The 20,813-nt window shown below is 45.4% G+C and overlaps 1 protein-coding gene across 3 annotated transcripts in view; it reads left to right on the forward strand.

The window, feature by feature from the left end:
• Positions 1 to 20,813, forward strand: part of MAPKAP1 (MAPK associated protein 1) — an 82,135-nt gene that overhangs the window by 24,497 nt on the left and 36,825 nt on the right. For all 3 annotated transcript variants that reach the window (XM_056505237.1, XM_056505238.1, XM_056505239.1), the window contains exons 5-7: positions 8,432 to 8,604; positions 12,451 to 12,627; positions 20,426 to 20,535. In XM_056505237.1, the coding sequence (XP_056361212.1) occupies positions 8,432 to 8,604; positions 12,451 to 12,627; positions 20,426 to 20,535 (460 nt within the window). The remainder of the gene's footprint in view (positions 1 to 8,431; positions 8,605 to 12,450; positions 12,628 to 20,425; positions 20,536 to 20,813) is intronic.

Below are 20,813 nucleotides of genomic sequence, written 5' to 3' on the forward strand. Positions count from 1 at the left end.
GTTGCTGTTAGTTGATCTTAGAGAGGCTGCTGGTTGATTTGTTTAAAATTAAGCTGCACTTAAAGTCTTACAAAGGAGGTGGGATAGTGCTTAAACTGGGCACAAGTGTTTCTCGTTCTGTGTGTGGTCGTGGCTTTGCTCATGGATTTGCTGCTGGAGAAACCTGTCCTGACATTCACAGAACCACATAATCCCAGAATTGTTGGGGTTGGAAAGGACCTGGAGATCATTCACCCAGAGCAGGTGACACAGGTCCAGGAGGGTTTGGGAATTTCCAGAATGGGAGGCTCCATGAGGAACCACTGGTTTTGTGGGAGAGATGGAAATTCTGCTCTAACATTTTATTTCAGCCTCTGCTGTGAAGTGAAGCCATTGGCACGCAGAGGGAGCTGATGGAGGGGCTGACTCTGCCCAGAGCCCCCTCCCAAGCTGCCACTTCTTCTTTAAATCTTCCTTAAAAAAAAAAAAAAAAAAAAAAAAAAAAAAAAAAAAAAAAAAAGGAAATCAAACAGCCAGTACAGTGAAACACGCAGGAAAATTGGTGATGCCTCAAAATTAAAAGCGTTTTTTAGGCCATGGCCATTTGAAGCAGCTTAATTAGAATTAAAGAATTTTAAAGAGTTTTTATAATGCACTTGTTAATCTTTTGGCTGAATCATATTGCGTTTTATTCTATCTAATTGATTTTTAGCAATTTAGTAGTGTCATTATCTTTCCCTTAATTACAGATCAAATCAAATAAAAAACGTATTCACAAGTTGAGGTTTTTAACAGCCAAAGAAATATGGAAATGTTTTATTAGCACATGTTTCTAATGGCTGCTGTTTGCAGAAGAGTTGGATGCGTCCATTTAACAGATATGCTTGTTGGGAGAAACATTCCTGAGGGACAGAAAGTTGGGGTTTTTTTAGTTTCTCATAGGATTGTCTTGTAGACTATGCATTTACTTTGACCCTAGTAGTTGAAAAATCATTTTAAAGCATTGGTGGTAATTATGGAGAAAGGGCTCACTTATGGGTTTGTTTAAGCACCCTGAAATCACTAATCAAAGAGTTCTTGTTTTGTAGTTAAATATTAAATGTAAGTGAAGTGGTAATTGGTTTATTCTTGATTCCATTTATACTTCATTAAATTATTTTTTTATTTATTTACTATTTCCCACTCAGAATGTGTAAAGGCAATACAATGATCAGATTTTTTTGCATGTAATTTCTTTTGTTTCCCTATCTGAACCGAAGAGGGAGAAAATTCTCACTATCTTCTCAATATGAGTGGAGCTTGCTTGGTTTACTAATAAGAGCAGTTTCTCAGGTCTTCGTGGAGATTGAATTTATGAATTTATCAAACTTCAGGCTGCTATGGACCTAAATCCTGGGGGAAAATGTTGAAAATGCTTTATGTCAGAAAGTGTCCTGCATCAAAGTTGCTTGAACATCCCATCAGGGAATTGTCATGTATTTTAAGGGCAAAAGCTTCCTGAGGTTAAAGTCTTTAATGTTCCTTTTAGAGGTGCCCCCAAGTGCCACGTGGATGTTGAGGTGGTGGAGGGGAGAGCCCTCCTTGAAATGATTCTGGGTGCTGGATGCACTGGTGTGCCAGCTCTGCCTGCTGCCAGGAGGGAGGGGGAGTTCAGGGGGGAAGAAGTGTCAGGAGGACACTTACTATTTATTAATTATTTATGATTTATGGTTTATTGTTTGTTATTATTAAATATGTATTATTTAATATTTAATGTTTAATATTTATTATTTAATATTTATAATTTATCAGCCCTGGACTCCTTGCCAGTGCTGCCCTGGCACTGCAGGGCAGATGCTCTGTGACACCCCAGTCCAAGACTGCAAATTTCTTCCTGAGTGCAAGGAAATTTGACTTTAAGGGGGTAGTTTGGGGACTGCTGCTGAGAAAGAAATTGCCTGGTGGAAGAAATCAAATCCCATGAGCTGCCTGACTCCCCATCACATTCTGTCTCTCTGATGGTTTTTAAATTGAGGGGCAAAAAGCTGTTGTGATAGTGTCACTAAACACTGCAGAACAAATTTCCATATAAAACCCTTCCTAGGTAGGAAATTCCAGTTAGTAATAATATGGAGAAAAACCTATAGTGAAACTTGAGCATATTAACTATTAAGAGTTTAATTTGAGCTCTGGGGGAAATGATGTATCGAGGTGGGTACAGTAAAACTGATGAGATTGCAGGCAGGTTTTACAGATGATTTTCTCTTTCTTTTAAGAATAATTGAGTCATTTTAATGATAAGCCTTGCTTGGCTTCTTTGAATGGGCTGCATGTAATTAGTTGTAGCTTCAGCTTTGAAATGTTTTGACAGAAAATGCATCATTTAACGAGTGCATTTTTTCCAGCATCTGCCTTTAATATTTGTTCATTTTCTGCAGCACACAACTTCACTACTTCAGGTCAAATCCCAGGCGTGGCTGCATTCCCTTTGTTACCTCGAGAGTTTCCTGCAGGATGAGGGAGAATAATTGCCCAGAGCATGTTTTGGGAGCAGCTGGAGCCCCGTTCCAGCCGAGTGCAGCACCTGCGGGCCGGCGGCGGCGCCGGCGCGGGCGCTGCCCTTCTGCGAGCTTCAGCTGGCACCCGTGCCAGGGAATGCACACTGCCTGCCTCGCACTAATTAGAGGGATGATTTGTGAAACGCTGGCTATTTATTTAATTAATCACCGGCACAAAGCTGTAAAACCCATATTTTAAAAATCCCTGTTAGTTTGCCATGTGGTTAATAGATTGTGGCACATTAAAAAGTGACACGGTGATGTATTAAAAATGTTCCACCTAAGGTTGGCTGATGTCCTCGAGGAACTTGAGCTGTCTGCTTTGTGCAGCAGAAGCAGAGGATTAGAGGCTGATCTGTTCAAGGATTGAATATTTCTGAAAACATTTATCTTTTTTAGAGCATCTGTTCGTTAAAATAGATCGTGGCATGTTCCTTAACGCACAAATAATGTTTATGGTGCAGTTTTAATTATAAGTTTTGGTTGCATTTTGTTATTACAAAGAATAACTCTATTCCTCAGTATTAAATTGTAATGTTTATTACTAAGTAAAAAATACATAATTCTTCTAAAGAAGCTGTTCCTCACTAGAAGGAATTCAAGGACAGTTTGGGGTAATGAATGCGTTTCTGCTGCAGCTGGAGCAACTGCACTTGGATCAATCTGAACATGGGTTTTTATCCTCACTAGAGCTGTGGGAGCTGAGCAGCCTAGAGCTGCAGGGGCAGGTGAGCTGGTGCCACACAGCTGGAGGGACATCCCACCCTCTGTGCTGGCTTGGGCACACGGACAGGGAGCCTGCATGGGGCACAGTGCCATGGGAGTGTGACAGGGGAGGGATGGACGGGGCCATTTGTCCTAAATCTGACACCTACATGGACATAAACACAGCCTGGGCTCTATAACAGGGATGGACCTGGGCCTTCTTCCTCCTTCCATGTAGCATTTATCAGAAAAAATAACAGTATTAAGAATTCATATTAACAGCACTGCAAGTAAACCAGATTTCAATTCATAGAGAGTTGTATAAATGAATGCATGTTACTATAATTGATACGTGCTGTTACCAGCATTATGTGTCTTATTCTTTGCTCAGGACTTACATAATTGTATTAATTGTGGGAGTGAAAGCCAAGTGAGAGCAGGCAGTGATTTGGGTGCTTGGTTCTGAGGTTATTTGTGTAAATCCTGGTTTGAGGTGCATGTGAAGGCGTGCTCAGGTGGAAGGAAACTGTCCAGCTCGGAGGTGCTGTTTCTCAGCTGTGTGTTGTATAATTAACTGGTACATTAGGAGGGGGCTGGAATAAAACATGAGCATGTTAATGCAGCCTGGAGCTGGGGTTGTAGTGATCATTGCCATGCAGAGGACGCATAGCTCAGAGCTGCTGCTGCCTCTGCAGCCTGCGAAACATCTGGACCTTTAATTGACAAATCGCGTGGTGCCGCACGGAGCAGGCATGCTAAGTGAAGTCAACAATTTAGAATAAAAAATAATAGTGTGTTATTTACCTTGGAGTTAAATATTCATACTTTGTTATGCTTTGGATAACAGGAAATTACTGGGTTAAATTTTTATGAATAGTGACAGTGTGAATAAGATAAATTAAGTATTTAATGATGTTAATGGAGTTTTACATCGTGATCTGCTAACTCTGCAGCACAAGCTGGGGTGATGCAAAGGAGAATCCTCTCCTCAGAAGGGAACAGCTTTGAGGCTTCACTGAGAAAGCTGCAGGGCTGGCAATGTGCTGGGGGTGCACCCTGGCCTCACTGGGCTGTCCTGCATATGTGGTTTAAGAATAACAGAAGGAACAGAGTGCCCAAAGTAATGAAATGTTGGTGTAACCACCTGATGAAATAAACCCCATTCCCATTCTGCCATGGTAGGGAGTAGTGTGGTGGGCTGGAAAAGGAAAGAAAAAAGAAAAATATGGCCCCTTATATTGCCATAAACATCTGTGCTCTGATCTGTTAGAACTTTTTGTGTGTGGTAAACGCTGGGTTATTTTATTTCCACTTTTCCCCTTCAAATATTTTCTGTGTGTCAATTAAATACATAAGCTAGTAAGTGAAGTGGTGGAGGTGAGTGCTGGATCACAGAGTGTATTCAACACCTTATCACCCAAACCAAAAAACATCTAACTGAGTTTAAAAGTGAGAAGACATTTTGCATTTGGAACGGAAAAACATTTGTTTCCATTTTGTGCAGTGTTTAGTGTTGTTTGCTGGGAGGTGAGTCAATGACTTGAATTAATTATAATTACTGAAGAGACATATACTGATTGAGCAAATAAAGTACTAAGCTCATTCGTGCCAAGGCCATCTAATTAAATGCTAACTTTGGGTAAGCTAGATGTGCATGAAAGATTGATTTTAAGAGGTTTTTATGACTCCCACTAAATAATGATTCAGTACAATCTTTGCATTATATCATTAGAACATCTAATCTTAAAGTGATATAACATTTAGTCACAGAACTCCATTGTGCAGGAAGAGGCAGTAAATTGTCAGTGTTGGAAATCAATCACTTCTCTCTTGGAAATGTTTATGGACTTTGTTTGAATTTTGTGTGGTGGTGAAGCAAAGCAGGAGTGAGAAGGACAGGGTGTACCTGACTCTCCCACCCTTCTGCAGGGCTTCAGCACCTCTTGGGGGTCAGTTGTCCTGGGATGGATGAGCTGTCCCCAGTGTCCTGTGCCAGGTGCAGTACCAGTGGCCACACTGTGACCTATTGAAGGGTCACATCATCTGCTGTTGGAGGGAGGGCTGCATTCCCTCATGGACTCTGATTAAAATTTGATTTTAAATCTTAGAAAGACATCTTGTGTTGGAAGAACTTATAGATTTTAATTTTTTTTTTAATTTGACATAATGTAGGAGAGCACCAGGGAGCCTTAAAAGAACCCATCAATAAAAATACTAGGAAAATTTTCTATGATTTATTGTACATTTTCAGTGTATCCAGTTACTCCTCACTTTCTTAAAGGATTGGTGGGATATAACATTTCTAACAATAAAAACTTAATGGAATCAGATTTGTGATTTCCTAGAAAATTAACGAGATATTTTGTCAATTTTATTCCAGACTTCATTTGTCAGAATATACAGTGTCCAGTGACAAGCTAAAAGAATTTTTTGACAAATTAACTGTGCTACAGGTGACAGATCAGGAAAATGTTAATTTAACAGCCCCTTTATGCTTTCCAGATTTATTGAAGGCTATTAAGGAAACTCCAAATGGTAAGGCCCCTGGCCCTGAATAGATTTTCCATTGGATTTTATACAGGATCTATTAATAAAGTTTGATGCTGCCTCTTTGAATATCGGTAATTGTCCTTTATCTTCTGGGCTTCCTCAGCATTTCCACTTGGAATACAGTTGTTAGTTGGGAGCAAGATGTAATTATGGTTCCAGTAATGCCTGTGCTCTGGTTCTGAGTGATTCCTCCTGGAGAGGACACTCAGGTCTGTGCAGAGCCCAGGAGTTGCCACTGCTGTGTCCAGAGCTGTGTCCAGGGCTGTGCCCAGTGCTGTGTCCAGAGCTGTGCCCAGAGCTGTGCCCAGAGCTGTGTCCAGAGCTGTGCCCAGAGCTGTGTCCAGTGCTGTGTCCAGAGCTGTGCCCAGAGCTGTGCCCAGAGCTGTGTCCAGTGCTGTGTCCAGAGCTGTGTCCAGTGCTGTGTCCAGAGCTGTGCCCAGAGCTGTGCCCAGAGCTGTGTCCAGTGCTGTGCCCAGAGCTGTGCCCAGTGCTGTGCCCAGTGCTGTGCCCAGTGCTGTGTCCAGTGCTGTGCCCAGTGCTGTGCCCAGAGCTGTGTCCAGTGCTGTGTCCAGAGCTGTGCCCAGAGCTGTGCCCAGAGCTGTGTCCAGTGCTGTGCCCAGTGCTGTGCCCAGTGCTGTGCCCAGAGCTGTGTCCAGTGCTGTGCCCAGAGCTGTGCCCAGTGCTGTGCCCAGTGCTGTGCCCAGTGCTGTGTCCAGTGCTGTGCCCAGTGCTGTGTCCAGTGCTGTGCCCAGTGCTGTGCCCAGAGCTGTGTCCAGCCTGGTCATTCTGTCCCTGTGCCCACTGCTGTGCCCAGAGCTGTGCCCAGAGCTGTGTCCAGCCTGGTCATTCTGTCCCTGTGCCCACTGCTGTGTCCAGAGCTGTGCCCACTGCTGTGTCCAGAGCTGTGCCCAGTGCTGTGTCCAGAGCTGTGTCCAGAGCTGTGCCCAGAGCTGTGTCCAGAGCTGTGCCCAGTGCTGTGTCCAGAGCTGTGTCCAGAGCTGTGCCCAGTGCTGTGCCCAGTGCTGTGTCCAGAGCTGTGCCCAGAGCTGTGCCCAGAGCTGTGTCCAGCCTGGTCACTGTGTCCCTGTGCCCACGTCCAGCCCTCCTGGGCTCTGAGCACATCACTAATTGAGCTCTCAGGGTCTTCCTGCACAATTAAAATTCTGCAGGATGGGCTGAGGTTTGGTTTGGCTCTGTCCACAGACAGGGACCTGATGGGTTGGATTTATAATGTGGTTCTGAAGAAATGCTACCAATTTGCAATGAACACAGTGGAGGTTTCCTGCAAACCCACTTGGCCTGGGGCTGATCAGTCTCAGCCCTGACTGTTGTGGAAGTAGCAAAGCAAGAGAGATGGAGAGAAAGAAACCCATCCTTGTGTATTTTACCAGCTGTTGTGATTTGGTGAGGTTGTGGGTGGTATCTCAGAGGGTCCCAGGCACATGAGCTCAACCAAGGTTGTTCAGGTTTATCCAAGCAAAGTGAAGGAATATCCCATGTTCTGTTGCAAACCTGACCCTTCCTTTAAATGAGCAAAACTGGTCTCTTCTTACCCTAAAAATATGGGAAGAGGAGGTATCTGTTCTATAAAAATGCTTTCTTAAAAAACAAATTTATTATGTTGGGATGGATTTTAATAACACTTTTAGCTATGCTGGTACAAATAACTTTAATCTTTGAATTCCTATTACTTCTCTAATTTATAATCACACTGAAGGATCAAATGGTTTTTAACAATATATTGAAATTAGCACATGGCATTTAACTCCCTGTTTTATGCTCTCATTATAGATTTATAGCATTGAATCCTTTTATTCTGTTACTTAGAATTCCAAGTGATTAATTCAAGTAACCCTTTCTCTTCTCAAAGCTCTTGTAGTATGGAGAGAGATGGAGATAACAGAGTTACTTTGAGTGCTTTGGAAGAGGGGATCAGGATGTGCAATCTTTTGTTTGTGTAAAAGATTTCTGGGTGAGAGCTGCAGTCCTACCTGCAGTGGATGAAACATTCTTTTCTTGTAATGCAAACTTCACAGATCTCTGTGTTGCTGAGTGTTCACGGTTTATTTAATTGTCAATCTCCAGGACGCCAAATGGATTCTTTCCATCCAGTAAGTTCCAATAAACCCCAATATTAGTGGATTCTTCTTGGTGTCTTCAAACAGAGCACTTCAGTAGCTCAGATGTGTGTGTGGTTTCGTTCTTCTCTTGGCAAGCCAAGGCCAAGCCTTGGTGAGTGGAGTCTGTGCTCCCTCTGGGGCCTGGGGGCTCCTCAGGGCATGGGGAAGAACAGCAGAACAGAGCAGAAATGCAGAAACAAGGGTAGTGCACTTTGGAATTCTTAGGCTGGTTTGTTGGGTCCCTCTTCCTCCCCACCCCACAGATAATTCGGGTTTTTTTATTCTGCAGGAGCATGGGATCCTGCAGCAAAGTTCAGGCTCTTTGTGGAAATCTGTGAAATCATGTCCAGATATTTCATGTCCCTTTTACACTTAAACAGCAGGAAATAATTGTAATTTAAATGTTCAATCTTCTTGCAATTTTAAGCTGTAACAGCAGAATTTCGTTTTCCTGCTGAGCAGAACCCCATCCACCCAGATTCTCTATAAACCCTGTCACACTTTTTTTACACACTCTGATGGAACATGTTTCCTCAACAGGGCCACGTTGGTACAACAGCAACCAAAAAAATCGATGTCTACCTCCCACTGCACACGAGCCAGGAGAAGCTGCAGCCCATGACCGTGGTGACCATCGCCAACGCCAAGGTGCACGACCTGATCGGGCTCATCTGCTGGCAATATACAAGTGAGGGACGGGAACCCAAGCTGAAGTAATGCTCTTTCTTTACTACCTTTCACCTCTCCCTTTCTCCTCTGCAGCCTTTTTGCACACTGGAAGGGATTGCTGTGTCAGTGTTTGGGTGTAGAAATCCTAGCACCTTCTGGTTTAGCAGTGTTTCCCTCTGAGCAGCACAGCTGCACCTCCAGCCATTTCTCCTTGAACTCCAGCTGTGTGCTGGGAAATGATCAACAGGGAGGCTTGGGTCTGTAAATGAATCATCATTTCAGAACTATGTAAAAATAATGCAAACTTTATCTCTTCTGGTGTCACAGAGGCATTTGTTATTTCATGTCCCATCTATTTTTTGGTAGTGTTCTTAATGGCTGAGATCACAAGATGTCAGATAAAGTCCAGAACTCCTCTGAGTCCCTTTGCTGTGCTGGAGCACTGGTGGTGTTCAGTAAGAGCTGTTCCTTTTTCCTGGCAGATGACATGAGATGGATGAAAAGGTTCTTCAGAACAGCTCACCTGAGCAGCTTTCATTTTTAAGCAGTTGTGTAAAGTACTTCTGGTTTTGCTGGGCCACAGAACATAAAGTAGCACTTAGAGCAGTTTATTACAGAGTTGTCAGTAGCAGTTACTGGCAGGGATGTCCCTGGTGCAAAGGAGGTTGATAGTTTTGTTTGGGATTTTTTCTATATGAGCCAAATTCCACTTTTTTCTTGTTCCTGGAATATTGAATAAGTTGGAGGGGGGTGGTTTTTTGATCCTGAGTTTTGCAGTTCACTCTGTCAGAATTTGTCAGGAGCCCTGGAGGGCTCAGCAGTCTCAGCTGCTGTTGTGGCACAGCTGTGGGGCCAGTGGGAATGAGCTCACTTGGACTCCCATGTTTGGATTTGCTGATTTCTGTTCCACAGACAGGGCACACAGGAAAGCAGCCCCTCTTGAAAACAGTTCCATGGATGTTCTTTCTTTGGATATCAGTTTCCTCTTAGTTCTTCTCAACAGACATGTGAGATGTTTCTGGGGTTAAAAACTTGGGTTTGATTTGTCCTTTTTTTTGTTCTGGAGAAGAAATATAAAATTATTCACAGATGGTGCCATTTCATTTGCTGTTATTAATTTCTGTTCATTATATCACAAGTTCAGGGAAGTGTCCTTGGTGCATGATTAGGTTATTTTTTAATGAGCAAGACACCACTGATGTCAGTCTTTGGGCACACAGGAGTTTTTCAGGAGCACAGCAGACCTCCAATGGAACAGCACCCATGAGTGGAGTGTTCCATGAACCATCACTGCCCACAGCAAAAGGCAACAGTGGGAAGAAATGAATTGCACTGTCTGCCTTGAAGGATAAGATGTTATGATGTGTCAAAAAGTGCTCATGAGCAAGGAGGCTGTCCAATGTAATCAAATCTCAGGGCAGAAGGAATAAAATAAATAATGGAGCACGTGTTAGACACAGCAGCAACTGAGAATCAGGGGACAAAGGCTCAGGTTAAGGGGCAGAGCCTCGAGTTTCCAAGAAGTTTGTTTTCTTGTAGATTCTTAGTTATTTCTCATTTTTTTTAGCATTGCTGACTGCCAGTCCTGGAGCAAGGGTTGATTTAAGTGTAAATTAATTCTCATACATCCAAGTAAAAAAGATAGGGTACCCATTCTACATTGGCCATTTGTTCCTGATTCAGTCAGGTGAGAGTGTAAAAAGACAAAATGGGGATCATTGTGACACTGCACTAAAATACTTCTACAGAATGCCTCAGATGGGTATACAAGGCATGCAGAGTGACAACTATACCTGCTAGTGACACTGGGAGAATAATGAGGAGGTTTTAGACTTTATAATTAGGAGAAACAACCCCTTCTGTCTTTAGGAAAAGAATATATTACTGCCTAATTCATTTTCCTAAAAGATAGGTGTAAGAGTCTGAAGTGAATGAGTACTAGTTGACAGCTTTGAGAACATTCTGTATTCAATTAGGCTGCCTTTTTATTTTAATTGTATTGTATTTGTCTCTATTCAGTCTCTTGGTTCCAGGAAGCACTGGCAGTGTTAGCATCCCTGTCTCTGGCCTCTTACACATGAACTTGGGTTGTAACCCAGCAGTCCATTTGCTTGCCAGCCCCTGACAGATGTGCTGGAATGATTCCACCTGCAAAAAATAAACAAAATCCCTTTCTAGGAAGAAATTAATAGTGAGATGCACAATTCAGATGCATTTGCTATTTTTAGAAGTGAGGAATGCTGTTACATCTCTCAGTTTTTGTGCTGAACTTGTAAGTTCCCAACTTCAGTCTCACTCAGCCTGGTGGAGGTTCAAAGTGCAGAACAGTGTTTACTCGCTGGACTTTTTTTATTTTTTTAAACACATGGTGACTAAATCTGTGTTAGTGTTCAGGACCCTAGGCCATGACTGAAGACATTTGTAACCCCTCTGTGCTGTGAGGTTTACCCAGTGCTGTGTATTTCCCTGTGTTTGGTGGCACTGGGGCTGTGCTGGGTGTGTTCTCTGCCCTGTGCCTGTGTGGGTGGGATATTGGGATGGAATTCTTGGCTGTGAGGTGGGTGAGGCCCTGGCACAGGGTGCCCAGAGAAGCTGTGGCTGCCCCACCCCTGGAGGGCTTCAAGGCCAGAAAGTTGCTTTACTATTTGCAGAATTTTCAAAATTCAGAGTGGTGAATGTTGCTGAATTAAGTTTTGCTTAGCAAATTTGCAGCTTGCATTAACAGCAATGCATCATTATTCCCTGTTTTCTATAATAAATGTCTTAGTCATGATAAGATGCCTATAGATCACCTAGACTAAGCACTCTCAATAAAGCACAGTTGCAACCAAAGGTTTGTGAATTAATTGAGAAAATTGCAAATCAGGTAGTCAGTGAAATAATTCATTGTCACATCCAATCAATAAACTTTGTAAATCAACTCATTTAATTCAAAAAATGATCTATATAGATCAAGCGACCAATTAAACAATTAGCATACACTTTACAATTAATTAATTTAAGCATCAATCATGCAATTAAAACTCCAAATTTAAACTGCAGAGTTTAGAAACACGCTGCCACGTGCACCTCCAGCTTTACTGCATGGCTGGGGAAAGGCCTGAGTGCTGGCAGGTTTACAGTCAGAAAGAATATTTATTTTCAGGTCAATAATTTAAACTGAAGTAACAGTTGAAATAGATTTCAATGTTAGGAAATTATGATTAATACCTGTTTGGTAGCTATAAATAGTTGTTTCCCTCTGGGCTTTCATCTGTGGAAAGAAAGAGGCTCAGCTCTTTATTTCTTTCACATTGTCTCTGTTCCAACTTTCTGTGTTAATTCTGTTTGTTGGTGTTTATTAATTTGTTACTGCTTTTAGTGACTGGACTTAGGTATTTAGTAAAGGTAAGTTTTCTGCTAATAATTGCTACTGTGTTGTGGAGATTTTTTACTTTTCCCATAGTTCATTACCTGCCCAAGAGCACTCTGCTTTTCCAGCCTACAGACACTAAACTTCCACAGTTGTTTGATCTGTGAAAAATCACAGACACCACTTGTTTGCCTTTAGCTCTGAAGTGCAGTCATCGTATAAATAAATAAATTTTCTCAAATGGAGAAATATTACTTCCCGCTTTATGAAATCACAAAACTTTTACAGGTTTTAGTGTATTTTAGTCATTGTCAGGTTTTGCTTGCAGAGCAGTCAAGGGCTGCTCTGCCCTGAGGTTTGGGGAGTTTCTGTCACTGCAGGGCTGTGGCACAGCAGGACACAGGACCTTTGGGGACACGTTTGTGTGGTGTCACCAGTGGCTCTCCAGAGCGTCCCACGGTGCAGCTGGCCCTGCTGCAGGGTTTGGTGCCTGCTGGGTGTCCCTTGGTGCCCTGAGAGGAGGTGCTCTCTGTTGCAGTGACAATGTCAATGCCTACTGCCTGCACATCGCCGAGGACGACGGCGAGGTGGACACCGACTTCCCCCCGCTGGACTCCAACGAGCCCATCCACAAGTTTGGCTTCAGCACCCTGGCCCTGGTGGAGAAGTACTCGTCCCCAGGGCTGGCAGCCAAGCAGTCGCTCTTCGTGCGCATGTGAGTACACCTGGGCCGGCACGCCTGCCTTCCTCCTGCTCCTCCTCCTCCTCCTGCCTTCCTCCTCCTCCTGCCTTCCTCCTCCTTCCTCCTCCTCCTGCCTTCCTCCTCCTGCTCCTTCTCCTGCCCTCCTCCTCCTGCTGCTCTTCCTCCTCCTCCTCCTCCTCCTGCCTTCCTCCTCCTCCTCCTCCTCCTCCTCCCTTCCTCCTCTTCCTCCTCCTTCCTCCTCCTCCTGCCTTCCTCCTCCTCCTCCTCCTCCTGCCTTCCTCCTCCTCCTGCCTTCCTCCTCCTCCTCCTCCTCCTGCCTTCCTCCTCCTGCTCCTCTTCCTCCTCCTCCTGCCTTCCTCCTCCTCCTGCCTTCCTCCTCCTCCTCCTCCTCCTGCCTTCCTCCTCCTGCTCCTGCCTTCCTCCTCCTCCTCCTCCTGCCTTCCTCCTCCTGCTCCTCCTCCTCCTCCTGCCTTCCTCCTCCTGCTCCTCTTCCTCCTCCTCCTGCCTTCCTCCTCCTCCTCCTCCTCCTCCCTTCCTCCTCTTCCTCCTCCTTCCTCCTCCTCCTGCCTTCGTCCTCCTGCTCCTCTTCCTCCTCCTCCTGCCTTCCTCCTCCTGCCTTCCTCCTCCTGCTCCTGCCTTCCTCCTCCTCCTCCTCCTGCCTTCCTCCTCCTGCCTTCCTCCTCCTTCTCCTGCCTTCCTCCTCCTCCTCCTCCTGCCTTCCTCCTCCTGCCTTCCTCCTCCTCCTTCCTTCCTCCTCCTCCTGCCTTACTCCTCCTCCTGCCTTCCTCCTCCCTTTCTCCTGCCTTCCTCCTCCTCTTCCCCTCCTCCTCCTCCTCCTCCTCCTCTTCCTCCTCCTCCTCCTCCTCTGCTTCCCTTCACTTCGCTGGGTCAAAACACACAAAACACGTCTTGCTGGTGCTGTGCAGTGAATTTACAGACAAGTGATTTTATAGACAAATAGTTGCAGTGTGGCTTGGTAACAATGCCGTGGTTGAGCAGAGAAATGAGCAGTAACCAAGCACACCAGGTGCAGCAGGACTGGACATTCCCCTCCCAAGTCCAGGAAGGTTTTGGTGAGGGACATCCCACCCATCCCTGAGACCTGAGCTGTCTGACTTGTAGATCCAGAAGAATTTGCTCCTAATCAGTGAAGCAGGGATATACACTGTGCTTGATCACTTTTATTCTTCTTTACTCGTGAATGAAAAATCTCTTAAACCATCAAAAGGCCTTAATTACTAGAACAAAATGCCAGGAGCATAAGCCACTTCTTACTTGGGAAAAATATTTCATGTTTGGAGCTCTTGAAATGAAAATGCTAATAGGGTTTTCCTGGTTATTGGACATTACTTACATTTCTTAACACTACAGCTGCTTCTATGTCTGAATAATCAGACATTTTTTAAAAATCTGGCTTATTTAATTAGTTTTTATGTTTTTTATTGTGTACTGTGTTTCCTAGGGACGTTCCAAAGCATCCTACAGAAAGCCATTGTCAGAAATCCCACGTGTATTCCCAAAGGCCACATTCACTTTGTTCCACTGCATTAGGGCACTGGGAAATAAAATATTCTTGCCCCAGTATTACAAATAAGTTATTCAAGGCTGAGACACTGGGCTGTGCTGCATTGAGGCTGTGGTGAGGAAGGAGAGGTCACTGTCAATAGACAGCTCTAAATTGTTGATTTCTCATCAGGACAAAGTGCCTTTCCCAGCTGCCCCAGTGCTGTACTGGGTGCAGGAGCTGGGGTCAGTTTTCACAGCAGTCACCAGGTGTGGGGCAGGGTTTGGGTGCTGGCTCAGAGGAGGTGGCACTGCCCTTCCCTGGGAGGGTCCTGGCCTGGCCAGCAGAGCTCTGCTGGAGCTGGGAGCAGGATTAGGGTCCAGCTGCAGAAAAATCCAAAATCTTTTGGTTTACCATCATTTGTGCTGATGTGGGGAGCTCCCTTCTAGCTTGGAAGGTGCTGCTGAGGAGAAATAGGATGGCTGCATCATAAGCAGTGCTCTCCTGAAAGGGTCGGTTTGGTGAGTCAGGTGTCCACATTTTAATTTCAAATGACTTGTGATTGCTGTGTAAATAGTTAAGTTTAAATTAGAATTTTTAATGTGTCCCCTAGGATAAAGAATTACTTGATCATCACTTGATCAAAAGGTTGTTACCTCTGTGAGTTTAAATGTTCATGCTGTCTTACTTTTGTAGGGATTTGCTGTAAATTCTGTCTCCTTCCTCCCTGTCACCTACCAGTGCATGTAATTGTGGTTTGAGATTTTGCATCTCTTTTTTTTTTCCCCTCCTCGTGCTGAAGTATTTCAGCTGCTGCCGTGTCAGCCTTGTGACTGGTGATGTTTATTAATATTGGATCACTGTTGAGAAGTGTTGCTGGTTGTGAGCAGCTCGGTGCTGGAGCCGTGTCCGTGTCCAGCCCCCCGTGCCGGATGCTCGCTCGGACGCCGTGGAACCCCGCCAGGGACCCCCTTCCAGCAGGACATGTTTCAGCAGAAACAGTTTGCAGAACTTTATACACTTCAACTCCTGCCAAGGCAAACTCTGAGCCACTTGAGTTAGTTATAAATACCCAGAGGTGGTGGCTGGAAGTAGCCCACAGCGCAGTTTATATTCTGAGCTGGATGTGAGTGTCTTTGTGGCTGTACAGAGTAGTAAATAATTGAGTTTGATTAGGGAGAGGGACCTCATTATCCCCCCACCTGTGCCCAGCTGGTAGGGGAGGGTCGAAATGAAGCCATTAGCTGTCGCTCTTACTGGCATCTCAAAGAGTTCAAATACATCTGTGTCTTATTTTCTTTTCTGGCACAATCAGTCGAGCAGGCTAAGCAGGCATGACCGAATTTGGCAAGTTCCAAGGACTCTGGCAAAGTTACACAAGGAGAAGACAGAGGGCAGTCATTCTGGCTGCTCACTGCCCATTAGTCTAGCGAGTTCTGTTTTTGGAAGGTGGCTGCTGTGGAAAGCAGAGCTTTGTCCAACATCAGGCACAGCACTCACACACAGCCCTGCTCTCCTGGTGAGGGTGTTTGTCAGGAAGAGGCAAACAAAGCACCACATCCATGGAAATTCAGAATTCTGGAGGTGGTGAGGTCATACCTGAAAGGCTTCATATAAATCTGTACCATCATTAGGGCTTTTTCCCTTGGAAATTTTGTTCCTGGAACTTGACACACTTGATCTAATGGTGTTTCGAGGAGCTGTAGCTCAGCTGCCAGTTGGCACACAGAGGAAATTTGGCATCCAGTTCCTCTGTTCTGTAGCACTTTTCTTCTGTTTTGATATTGTACTTAAATTGCTATGACTATTATATACAAATTTTCAAAGCAGCACCTCTGCCATACCCCATAGTTTAAGGTTTGAAACCCTTTTAAGATACAAGACTTGCATTGTGCATTTGCAGATTCAGTTCAAAGCCCTGAAATGTCTTTTTTCTTGGACTCCAGCAGCACTCCCCAAAAGGCCTGTTCCTGGTTTGTACATGGGGGTGGGTAATCTGCAAAGTACGTTTTAGAATATTCATATAAAATTTGAGACAGCTAATGTGGGGGCAAAGTTAAAAATGTGGCTCCCAGGATAGTGGAGAGGGAGGGGTAGGAGGGCATCAGAAGCCTTGATAGAGTCTAAGGACTGTGACAGTGGTGTCAAAATGCAGCCAGTTAAACTAAGTATTGCACAGAGCTGTGCAAGGCCATCCTGAGATGCACAAAAACAGGTTACTTAGGGTCAGAATAAAAGTTGTAGCTGGCATTGGTTAGTCTGGTTCCTATCACTGTGCACTTTAACTTAAAAATTACCCAGCTTAAGGTAAGTCTGTTGCGTCAGCTGGGATTTTGAGTCTTAACTCTGACTTTGTGCTGATCAAGTGGAAATTGGTATTAGTCACTCCCAGGCACTTCCAGCCATGCCAGCTGGTTATGCAGTGAGCTCTAAGTGCTATAAATTCCACTTCTGGAAAATAAATTCCACTTGTGTGTTTAAAAAAAAATAATAAATTAAAAAATTTTAAAATTGTTCCAGAGCTTTTCAAAAAGTTCTCATTCAGAGCAGAAACCTTTTACCCTTCCAGTGTAGGTTGTTTGATTTTGTGGCAGAAGGGGGGACCCTGCCTGTTCCTGTGGCACCTCAGCACCGTGAGGAGAGCCCAGTGCAGCTGTGCCTGTGCTCTTGTTTTTTCCCTTTCCCTTTCCCTCTCCTGAACCTTGCCACCCTGGCTCCAGCACAGAGGCTGTAAAAGAAGATGGAAAGCCAAGTTACTGCAGAATGATCACTATCATTAACATTCACGGGTGGTTCACTTATCATTCCTGACTGCACAGACATGGCAGCCGTTATGAAACGTCCACAGGTGTAGCACGATGATACATATTACATTGTGCCACAATGGATTTATGTATTCTGTAACAAAAGAAAAGTGTAATGAAAAAATACAGAAGGTAATCCTTTATTCCTCCACTGCACAATTTATCAGTAATGCCTGTGGATGATAAGTGCCAGGGATTTCCTTTGCTTGATTTAACCTTGTCACCCAGGTATGTTTTTGCAAAATGACAGAAAATACAAGCTAAGGAATTTCTTTGGCTTCCAATTTGCCAGCAGCAGTTTTAATTGATTGACCAGCATCTGCTTGTCTGTCCTATTTTCAGTGTGTTGACTTAAAATAAAGGTATCCCACCTTAGCAGAGTGAGGTAAAACACATCGTTTGTGATTGCAATTAAGGATGTGCTGGGATTGGGCTGAGTGGGGACAGTCCATGCCCGTGGGCAGTGCAGAGCAAGCTGGGGACTGGTGGGGTGGGGTGGGTGTGTGTTGCTCCTGTGCTGTGGTCACACCAGGCAGGGCTGTGGTGGGCTGGTGGTATTCCAGAAGATCGAGCACAGCTTCAGGACACCCTGGCAGGACAAGGAGCAATGGCCTTAAACTAAACCACAAGAAGTTCCACCTCAATGTGAGGAACAACTTCTTTCCATGGAGAGGCCAGCCCTGGAACAGCTGCCCAGGGAGGGCCTGGAGTGTCCCTTTGGAGACATCCCAAACCCACCTGGGCACGTTCCTGTGTGCCCTGCTCTGGGTGGCCCTGCCTGGGCAGGGATTGCATGGGGTGATCTCCAGAGGTCACTGTGATTGTGCAGGGCTTCTCCTGTGGGCACAGGAGCCGTGCTCTGACTTGCTGGCCTGGCAGCAGCTCTTTGCTCTGGGCTTAAATCCACCCCCAGCTCGATGTGTGCTGGGGTGTGTGAGTGCTGAAATGTTGTCCTGAGGTTCTGTTGTGCCCTGTGAGAGGGGAGCAGGCAGGGAAGGGAGCAGGATGGGGGCTCAGCCCCTCTGGCTCTGCTCCAGAGCAAACAGCCAAGAGTTCACCAAAGCAGGGTGCTCTGCATTTCACTGCTCTGCCAAGCACTCACTCACCGCTCGCACACTAAATATAGCTAAACACAGATGCTTTCTTGGTTTGCTTTGATCAGTAAAATAAACTTCTAAAGATTGTTCTGGGATGAGATCCAGCTTCTGAGGCAAAGAATGGCCGTGGCTGGGGCAGGGGTTAGTAATGGAGTGTCAGGGAAATCAGTCTGGCAGTTCTCAGGCCAGCTGCTGCCTGGAAGGCTTGGCCAGGCTGGGACACTGAGCTCTCCAGCAGCTCGGCTGTCAGGAGCTCAGAGGGAATCTGCCTTTCTTGGGGTGTTCCTTTTTTGGGGCCAGCTCCAATGGCCACTCTGTGCCCAGTGGGAAGGGGCTGCAGGCCCTGCTCTGTTGGGGTGAAAAATGTAGAAAAGCTTTTTGTACAATTGTGACTCTGGTTGTTTTGACCATAGCGGGTTTTGGAAGACTTCTGTTGCCTTTGCAATTTCTTTTTTTCCTGCAGTATTTGAATTTATTTCCATGTATTTTGGTTGGAGTTTTCTAGGAAATTCCTGTAGGCACTACAGAGCATTGTATGAGTTACCTGGAGGCACCAGGTGTTGTGGTGGCCTGGTCCAGCATGGAGGGCTTTTCATGTAGCACTTCAATGAGAAACCTTGTGTTGTTTAAATAAAAGCACAAGGGTAGTTTCCTCTTTGTGATTGTAACTGTAGAATAGGTTTTTCACTTTGAAGAATCCACTGAATCTTACTCAGCAGGTCAGCTGGGACTGAAGCTGGGAGGCTTTTGGGAAGCCAGGGGTTGGCAGGGCACTGCAGGTGTTGTGTGCTCGTGCAAATCAGAGCTCCAGAGCAGCTTCAGGGGAAATTTGCTCCTCAGTGAAGTGCTTGGGAAGATCTCTACTCATTGCAGGCATTAACCAGAGCCTCTGAGCCCTAGGCTGTTCCCAGGACAGCAGTGTCACCTGCAGACGTGGTGGCACTCCCCCCTCAGCTCTGCTCCTGCTGCACTGAACACGCAGCAGAAACACAGGGAAAAGCAGATGCATGAAAAGGTTGGGATTATTTGGTTTGAAGACGAGTAAGATAGAGTTATAAATAATAAATGGTCTGGAGAACATAAATTTGGGGCTTTTAGGCAGTTTCATTTTGCCAGGAACAAAGGGAATTGAAAATGAAATTCAGATGAGACGAGGAGAGGGAAACGCATCTCCCAGCAGCGAGGGGGGACATGTCCTGAGCCCAGGCTTGGCTGCTGGTCCCAGGAGCACGAGTGCCTGCAGGACACTGAGCTGTGACCAGCATGTGCCTGGGCAGGGCGTTCCTGGCCCCATGACACGCTGCAGGCAGTGCCCTGGGCACTGTCCTGGCTGGGTCACGGCGTGGGCTGGGAGTGCCATGTCTGACCTGAGCTCCAACCTCTAATCCCAGCATTTGTGTTCCAAAGTGACATGTAATATGGGTTTGTTTTTCAGGATGTACTCGTGTTGCTTGGATTGCTTTCGCCTGCCAGTTGCTTTTAAAAATATTCCAGCTGTGATGTTCATATAGAGCTGTAGTCCCTCATTAAAATTCCTGGTTGCCAGATCCAAGGCTCCTCCTCCTGCCCAAATAGCTTTGCAAACCAGTTTTTTCCATGCAGAGCAATCTCTCCGGTGGGAGCCTTCAGCTCTCGGATTTCCCTGGAACTGTCTGCAGTGACATCTACTGACACGAGCTGAGACTGACTGCCAGGGCTAAGGGGCAAAATTTACTGATCTGCTCATTCACAGTCTCTTCTATTATATTGTCATTTCTCTGCTCCCCCAGGGGTGCCCCTCTGGGTGTTTGGCAGCAGTATCCCCCACAGCTGCTCTTTGCTGTCCTTCCCATGGCCTCTCCCATGGGTGATGACCAGGACAAGGACCCACTGCCTTGGATCTCTCTGGGACATTTTGTGCCATTGTGTTCACAAAAATGTATCCAAAGAAACCCCGCTAGGTTGGAAATAATGCATTACAGTAATACCTTGATAGTGCTGCAAAGCTGCTGTCACTGAGGGGTGTTCTGCACTTGTCACATGTGGGACATGGGGGGAAAGGCCACTGCAAGCTGCTTCCCTTCTGTGCTGTGGAACAGCCCACAGACACGAGCTGAGGAGATGAGGAGCCCCCCCCCCAGGCACACTGGCTCATTTTTCTCTTCTAATGCTGAACACCAAGTGATCAAAAATAACAATAAATTAGGAAGTACCTTACACCCCTTGCCTTGAATCTCAGTCTCTTTTGGCTGGGTTTGTCTCTGCCTTGCTAAGGCAGTTTGCTTGGTTTCTCCTTTTACCTTCCCCTTCCAGCCCAACTTCGTTAACCGTGTGCCTAACGAGTGCTTTGCTTGAAGCTAACGAGGGCTGCGGGGAGCTGCCACTGATGATTGTTTTGTAAAACTGCATGTGCATCTGTCTTGCAGAAATGCTGCTCATGGATTCTCACTTATTCAGGTGGACAGTATGAAGGTCACCATGAAGGATATCTTACAAAAGGCCTTAAAGAGAAGGAAGGGATCACAGAGAGGCTCAGGTGGGTTATTTATCGTATTTTCTAGAGGGCAGGGTGTTTTCTCCATCAGTATATTTGATATCTCTTTGTAACTGTTGTGAACATTGCTCAGGTTTTGGGGGGTTGTGTCCCAGCCCCACTCAGTTCTGTGCACAGATCTGTGTTCTCCATGCTGGCACAAAGCTGGCAGTGCAGGAGCTGCATAATGTTTGCTGCAGAGCAGTATATCCATTCCTGCAAATATTTATTTATGATAACAAAGCCATTTGCATTCAAGACCAGTTCATGGTAATTTGGGA

The sequence above is a fragment of the Oenanthe melanoleuca genome, chromosome 17, assembly GCF_029582105.1.
Source record: "Oenanthe melanoleuca isolate GR-GAL-2019-014 chromosome 17, OMel1.0, whole genome shotgun sequence".
Lineage (NCBI taxonomy): Eukaryota > Metazoa > Chordata > Aves > Passeriformes > Muscicapidae > Oenanthe > Oenanthe melanoleuca.